Genomic DNA, 7,573 nt, shown 5'->3' on the forward strand with positions numbered 1-7,573 from the left:
TGGGAGCCGGCCCACCATGGCTGCGGAGGGGAGGACGGGCCACCCGCCAAACCTAGCCGCTAGCCCGGCTGGGCGGAAAGTGACTGACTCAGGGACTAAGAGAAACACTTCACCATTACGACCGCAGAGGTCACAGCTGGATCCCGCACCTTCCCGTCACTCCTGTCTCTGCATTTGTGAAATTCACTGTGTGAGATGGGGACTGCAAGCATTGAGCATCCTTGAAGCTCAGGTCATTGCTTAATGGCTTTTCTCACTTGTTTACGCAGTGCACAAAGTAGGGATAATTGCGTTCTTTTATCACACAGGGGTGTTATTAACTTGAATTAATAAGAATTTACAAAGTTCATTTAGATCTTGGGACTAAAAGGCTAATTTCAAGGGGCTGTTACTACATAAACACATGCACACAAGCAAGAACGTTAAATACATGCAATCATTCACAATGTGCACTTACATAGCTGCTGTCTTCTAAGGTTTACTGAGAGCTACGCAAACAATTAACTTAGCCAGACAACCCCCCGTGAGGTACGCAATAGATAATGGTTTTATTTTATTGAAGGAGAAACACACACTGTGATGAATGTCAAGCTACCAAAGTCACATACCTGTTTCTACTTTGATCACTACTGAACTCCTTTATTTTAAGCAATACATTTAGACACATATCCTGTGGAACATGCTAGCTTGCCTTTCTTGGAGGGGAGATAGAAAGTCAATTAAAATACAAAAGTTTATTTTCCTAATGGGTTGACTAATAGATGGAAACGTAGACAGTAGGCTAAAAGTAGAGTCCGTGTTAATATGGGACATACTGGGAGAGGTAATTTTTAGCTTGTCATCCTCTATACATCTCTGCAGGGTTGATTCTGTTTTACAGATTTCTCAAAAGCAACCTTGGCTACTCAGTTTCAAAGTGGCTGAAGTGCTAGGTTATCTCCCCAGCATCTGAAGACATAAACATACCTTTAACTATTGTTTTAACGTAAGCCTTGAAAGCTTCCGAACTTGTATTTATCCCTTAAATAGCAGCTGAAGGAAGGACAATCAAATCAGATGTTTTCTCAGTTGTTCTTATCCCGTATTTAATCCTTATTACCCCCTCCCTGCATAGCGCAGGGCTTGTCCCTTTTGCTAACCATGGTGAGTATATCAGCCGTCTTCTTGTGATTAAGAGTGATGCAATGAGAGTTATTAAAAGATAGTTAGTAAAGCGGAGCAGGCAAGCTGTTCTAAACTTAGTGTAACCTGAAGCAAGCAATGAAGTATCCTCTGGTTCCTTTGGTGAATGAGCTGACCTTTCCTCTTCTTTTCTTCTGGTTTTGTTTGCCATTTGTAATGCTGTTGATCATAATGATTATCTGGCTACAGCTTCTACTTAATGAAGGTAAGTTCTGCAGTTGATCAGATAAAATGCTCCCGCATAAAGGCTTTATCTATTAGCTTCATCTTTAAAGCACTCTGCTAGCTATTTTTAGGCTAATGTCACTTGTCAGAGAAGGAAACTAAAGGGTTTTTTAGTACTGTTGGTAGCATATGAAAAACCAAACTCCAATTATTAGGCTTTTCTGTTAAAAATGCTTATAAGACGACAAGCTGTTGCCTGCTGTTCTTCCTTACCCTCTCCCTTTTTCTCAGAGGTAATTTAAGAAAGGAAAGGACAAGTAATTTTTGTGAATTTTTATTCACAAAGCAAACCTAACCCTCTAATTCTGTACACTTTCAAACTCTGGCATTATAGTTCTTTCACATTTCTTTTTTGAGTGGGGGGTGATGTTACTGGGGGAGCTGTTCAGGAATTCTTTTGTCAATGCTGAGGCTGTCAGAAAAATTTTAAGGAAGCAAGACATGCATTTTCATTTGTGTATTTTGCTCCTCTTTCCAATCCATCACTGATTCCTATTTCTAATATGTCAGTAACTGATAACAGGCTTTGGTTTAGGCTAATAATAGGCTTGTTGATCTACTCCTGAGGATAAAGCCTTGCTAGTTTGCTCTAATGCTGGAGCATAAGCAATCCCAGCTGAGGAATCAATCGTAAGTTCAGAAGCTGTGATTTTGTCTTTGCAGAACAGCTGTAGGAAGGAAAAGAAGAACAAAGTTTTACTTCAGTAAGCTTTTACTTCTCTTTGGTGCCTCTGTTCTTACCTAATAATGTGGTTGTCAGTCATATAATAGATCCCACAAGAACAGCGACAGTGAGACCCACAGAGATCAGAGGAACAGGAGGTACTCACCACAGCAAAGCCTTGTACTTTCTCCCTCCTTTCCTGCCCTGCATGTATGCGCATGCTGAATTTTTTACTTTCAGCTCCCATTTTGCAGTCTTAGCACACAGCTAAGCTCATAACAGCCTCTGCGTGCTTCAGTAGTAAAGTATCTTCTCTCCACACACTCAAGTGCACTCTTGTGGGTAACCAAGCGCAGTAATTAAGAAGCGCAGGTTGTAAGAGGTTGTGACAATTATACAAGCCACCCTGAGCAGCATAGGCATGGCTTACTGCTGAGATCTGAAAAGAAGAATAAAAAAAAAAAAATCTATTTTACATAGGTAAAAGGTAGGTGCCTGTGCCACATACTTACACTTGAGTGTCAGCTTTTTGCCTCAACAGAGTAACTCTAGAATCCCTTGATGCTTTGAAGAAGATTTTCAGATTATGCTTACTACATTCACCTTTAAAATTTCTGGTCATATAGTGACTGTTATTAGCAACAGGCCTCTAAGAATTTCCACAAATGCTCTAAATTCCATTTTAATCAATGAGACTAGACACATTACTGAATTTTTATGTACTAATGTATTTACAGGATTAGAGCATTAAAGTCTTTCTCAATCGTGCTTAAGAAAGAAAAATAAAACGATTCTTTTCAATAACTTCCAAACTCATTCAGTCATATCCCCTTACTTTAGGCTAGTTTATAGCAGGCACTGTAGTGGGGTGTATTTCAGCTCCTCCTTTAATATTGTTGCTGATTAAGAGCTAATTGGTTAAAAACAAACACTTGTACAGGCCTCTTGTTGCCTAGTTGGGTTTAGACATCCTTTATTTCAGCTGAAAATGATTCAGAAGAACCTTGCCCGACTCTCAGATGGAACGTGCAAGGCTTGTAGTTAGGGAGAAGTCACGTATAGATTATCTGCATGTTCTTTTAAAACCTATTTCTAGCACAGATGCCCAGTGCAGAAGAAAAAAAAAGCCAATCTTCTGATGAACCTGACTCTAAATTTGAGGATGAACCAACAGAGGAAGAAAATCGGAATGACACATCCAGAACGGAGATGCAACAGGAGATGCAAACTAGTGGATCTGTAGGAAAACCAAGGCCCAAACCTGCTTATACAAGTTCAAATCCAAAAAGCCAAAAGCAAAGTAATTTTTCTGTAATCTCAGACAGCTCGTCTCAGAGCCAGAAGATGAGCCATGCTGAGAAGAGCGATTTCTGTAACATTATGATGGTGAGTAGCATGACCAGACTACCTCTTTGCATATCTACTGCTTTTGTGCCTAAGCTCTGATTTTTTTCTTTTTTCACCTCTGCCTGATTCCCTGGCCTCTTGGGTAATAGAAAGCTGCAAGATTGGTTTCTGCTTGGTTAATGACTAACAAGAGGTGTTTTTTTCTGTCTTCCCTGTTTGGAGTGATTCCTGCTGTTGACAAGGTAAAGGTAACACAAAATTGTACAGAATAACCATCACATGAGTGTACTGTATAAATATGTGTGTATATGTTTAAAGGTAGGTATACATATCTTAAAAGTCCTTGATACCTGCATTTGAACCAGTGAAAATTGCTACCTATTCCTCTAAGTTAAGAAGTTCAGCTCAACTGTATGTAGGAACTCTCCTGGCGTGTATGGCTCATGTATTTTTAAAAGCTGCTTCAGATTTCTTACAGTACAATGTGACTAAAAATTAGACATTTCACTCAGTAAGAGCTGAAGCCAGAAGTCTCTTTGCAAACGCAGCAGTCCCAATCCGCTCAGGCTTTATACAAATCCCAAAAGATATATTTGAAGCAGTGGAAGAGCTTAGTGTCTTACATGTCTTCTCTTTCCCTGTGCCTTGACTTTGCAGAAGGGGCTCAGAAGGGAAAGCTGATTTGTGCCTGCACTGTTACTATTCACAGTCCTGTCCACACATTTACATTGCTGGGATTTTAGAACTGCACCAGTTTTGCTGGAGCAGTAACCTTTGTTAGGCTAGAATAGCTAAGGACTGGTATCATCTTAAATCACTGTTTGACTAACACACCCTGAAGCTGAGCATTAGCATGGCATCAGTAATGTCAAAGTATTTTTGACATTAACACCACCAAGTCAGTGTAGTAACATTTTTTTTTTTCCATTGTTGGTGTTCAAAGGCTAGGGAAACAATGCTAAGAATGAGCTTGGTCTGGTCTAAGGTACCAGTTGGTTCTCCTAGAGCTCTTCACATATACAAATATTGATTTGAACACAGCAGTTTGAAGAACTGGGGTTTAAACTTGTCTCTTGTAGGACATAATACTTACACTGAAAGACTTGCTAGTTGTGTTGGGTGGATGAGGGAAGGGAACAAGCACTTGTGGTCTCAAACCATTTATATTCTACTGAAAATTGAACCTCTCTTGAAAACATCATTGCCATGACAATTTTGTTTCTTATTTTCTCCACCAGCTGTTGTGCACCATGATTTCTTCTCTCACCTGGAGCTTTGTCTGCCAGTTGCTCCAGATCTCTAATGTCCTAAGGATTCAACTGCTGCCATCCTCTCTGACTATCTACATGGCTCAGCTGTTTGTTTTGCTGGGTGGAAAAATTGTGAAAATCCTGGGTTCCCTGAGGCTGGAGAGCAGAGGGCTGTTGGCTTCAGTCCTGGGGAGGAAGCTGGAGCAGAGCGATGAAGCTCGGAGAACCGCCTCGGGGTAGAAATAAAGCAGGTAGTCCCAGGACCATTAGCAACGATCCTGCTCAGCATCAGCGAGAGCTACTGCAGCATGGCAGAGAGGTTAGTTCTCTGAAAAGGAGGCTAAGGCAACATGCACTCGGGTCACACCAGCCACTTTCAGAGTGAAGAGTATCGACTGGCTAGTTGTTAAATGGATGACAGCAGCCAGCCTCTTGTCCAGCGCTTGGGTGTCTACTCTGCTCCCCTCCCACTTTACAGAGGAATGAGTTCCTTTTTTATAAGGATGAAGCACTACACTGGCACCAGTGCTGCTCTCTGTTCACCACTACTACTCTCTGATTTCAAACAAGATCAAGGCAATAGCTCTCAGTAGTGGTTGTTACTGGAGCTTAGATGCAGTACAGCCCAGTGATTATTTTATCCATACTGCAATTAGCACTTTTCTGATCTCCAACTTGTCAGTTCTCAGTGTAGGAAACAATTTTTCAACACTTAGGTCTAACAAATGAAACAAGCCGACCTCCAATTAACAAGAAATAATTAAGCCCTCAGCAGATACTGAGCGTGCATTTCCTTAATTTGTGTTCAGGATATGCTTTTCAGCACTGCTGACAGGCTGATGTAAGGTTAGGTTACAGCCCAAAGAGGCACTCACTGACGGCTCGATTTAACCACTTGGTGAGACTGGGATGAGCCATAATTTTGTGGCCTAAGGGTTTATCCAGTCTTTAGGCTGTAAACAGAACAGCTGTTTGCTCCTGTTGTTCATGCACACAGTCAACAAACTCTCTTTTTTTAAAGAGGACCTGAATTAGGAGGTCACATCCCCAAGAGCACATCGCTGCTTGTGAAAAATGTCCTGGTGTCTCCCCGGAGTCCTGCGTGGGCAGTCTGTGTGACAGCGACACTCGCCCGCACTAATTACGAAGTTTGCCTGGTTTATGTTTACTAGTCTTTCCCTCCCCATCCCCTGAACTCCACATGTCCAAATATTTGTCCAGAGCAGTACTCTTAAATAAAACTTGTTTGTCCACGTCTTTATTTTTACAGCTCCTTTATTTAGAAAAAAAAAAAATTACTATTTGCCGTTCTTCAGCTGTTTGCCGAGGAAATCTCCGTCCCCCCCACCTCTCCCCGAGGGTGACCCGGGGCCGGGGCGCTCCTCCCGGGGGTAGTCTCGGGGTCTCCCCCCGCCTGCCAGCGGAGCGCGGCCCGGGGCGGCGGCCAAAGGCAGATGCTGAGGGACCGGTTACAGCCGCGGGGGCGAGCGCGGGCAGCCCCGCCCCGGCTCCGCCTCTCCCAGAGCCCGCGCAGGGGCCGGGCCGAGCTCGGGGCTCCCCCCCGCCCCGGGCTGGCCCTCGCCTCCCGCCTGCGGAGGGAGGGGGACGCTTGGGCTGGCCGCTGCGCTCCGCCACTGGCCCGGCGGTGGCTACTGGCCAGCGAGTGGGGCTGCGGGGCGGGGAGCGACGGCGGCGGCGGGCGGCTGTCGGGAGCGCCCCGTCGGGAGAGCCCCGTCTGCCCGCTCCGCTCCGCGCCGCTCCGCGCCTGCGGCTCGGCCGCTGGGGTGTGCAGCGCGGACCCGAGCAGGTAGGCTGATGCTGGCTGTGCCCCAGGGGTGTGGGGTTTCTGTCGCTTGAGGTGCTGTAACGGGATTCGGTGCGAAATTGCTCCTTTTTCTGCAGAATTTGGCTTCTCCTGCCCGTTGGGGAGTGGGGTTATTGTTTCAGCTGCAGCCCCTCTACTGACACCTCAAAGCTGTCTTCCCTGAGCCGAGGAGAAGAACATTTGCTGGTAGTCTCAAGGTTATTCTCTTCTCCTTTTCCACCTAGTCTGGGCGCACTTAAAAACATGTTGGCAAGAAGAACTTAATCTTGCCGCTGAATCGCTGGGGATGCCTCCTGTCTCTGTGGGATTTCACTTATTTAGGCTACTTGATTGTGTTGGAGTCTCTGTTAATCTCAGTTCAATAAGAAACCTTAGTGTCTTGAGGCAGTTGCTAAAATGCTGTAATTCAAGTTAAAAACGTTTTACTGGGATCATCACTGCGAAGAAGTAGATGAACTGAGGTGAGTAGGTAAAGTATCTAAAGGTCTAGTAGAATATTGCAGCTTCTTGTATTGCATGGCGATGTTTAAAGCCTGGTCTTGGGTGGTTTTTTAGTCTGTGTAAATATGCTCGGAATAGCTTTAGCTTGGCCGGGCTGGCTGTCGCTTGCAGTGTCACTGTAATAGCGGGGAGGCTGGTGCCAGCGTGCAAAACCTGCTTGAGAAACCCGCTTTGAGGATTCTTCCTGCAGAGTTCCCCAGCGCCGCAGCTATACTGGTGGCCATAGTGGCTTATACCTGGTTTTCCTGTCTCTGAGCTATGAGAAATAATACATGACTAAATATTTGTCTGTTAAGAATAAAACTTTTGTGTGTGGATTTCGCTAGAAGTAGTATGGAAAGGCCATTTGGGCTCTGCTGTGGGTCCGTGCTTCTTGCAAGAGGTTGGTGATGTGTGAACCTGTCCTGGAGAATGGGCCCAGACCTGCAGATCTGGGGACGCAATTTGAACCCTGTAGACTTCATGTTGTGGTCCACCTTGCTGAATCTAGCTGTAACGCCTGCTCCTGTGCCTATCTTTGCTGAGCATTTGGAGTTCACAGTGTGAAGGTACCGTGACCTCTCAACTGCCTTGTGGTCT

The 7,573-nt window shown here is 44.7% G+C and overlaps 1 protein-coding gene across 5 annotated transcripts; it reads left to right on the forward strand.

The window, feature by feature from the left end:
• Nucleotides 1-133: 133 nt before the first annotated feature.
• ADIG (adipogenin) lies at nt 134-5,925 on the forward strand. Of its 5 annotated transcripts, none has more exons than XM_074888134.1 (5): nt 134-232; nt 1,372-1,387; nt 3,173-3,457; nt 3,568-3,660; nt 4,657-5,925. In XM_074888134.1, exons 2-5 carry the CDS (start codon nt 1,382-1,384, stop codon nt 4,906-4,908), a joined length of 636 nt encoding a protein of 211 aa, XP_074744235.1. In that variant the 5' UTR covers nt 134-232; nt 1,372-1,381; the 3' UTR covers nt 4,909-5,925. The 5 variants fall into 5 exon arrangements, 4 of the variants coding, with proteins under 4 accessions (XP_074744235.1, XP_074744236.1, XP_074744233.1 ...); XR_012631406.1 differs by lacking the exon at nt 134-232 and having other exon boundaries at nt 990-1,387; nt 3,168-3,457; nt 4,657-4,987; nt 5,690-5,925; XM_074888135.1 differs by lacking the exon at nt 134-232 and having other exon boundaries at nt 991-1,387; nt 3,393-3,457.
• The last annotated feature ends 1,648 nt before the right edge of the window (nt 5,926-7,573 follow it).

The sequence above is a fragment of the Strix uralensis genome, chromosome 18, assembly GCF_047716275.1.
Source record: "Strix uralensis isolate ZFMK-TIS-50842 chromosome 18, bStrUra1, whole genome shotgun sequence".
NCBI classification, from domain to species: Eukaryota; Metazoa; Chordata; class Aves; order Strigiformes; family Strigidae; genus Strix; species Strix uralensis.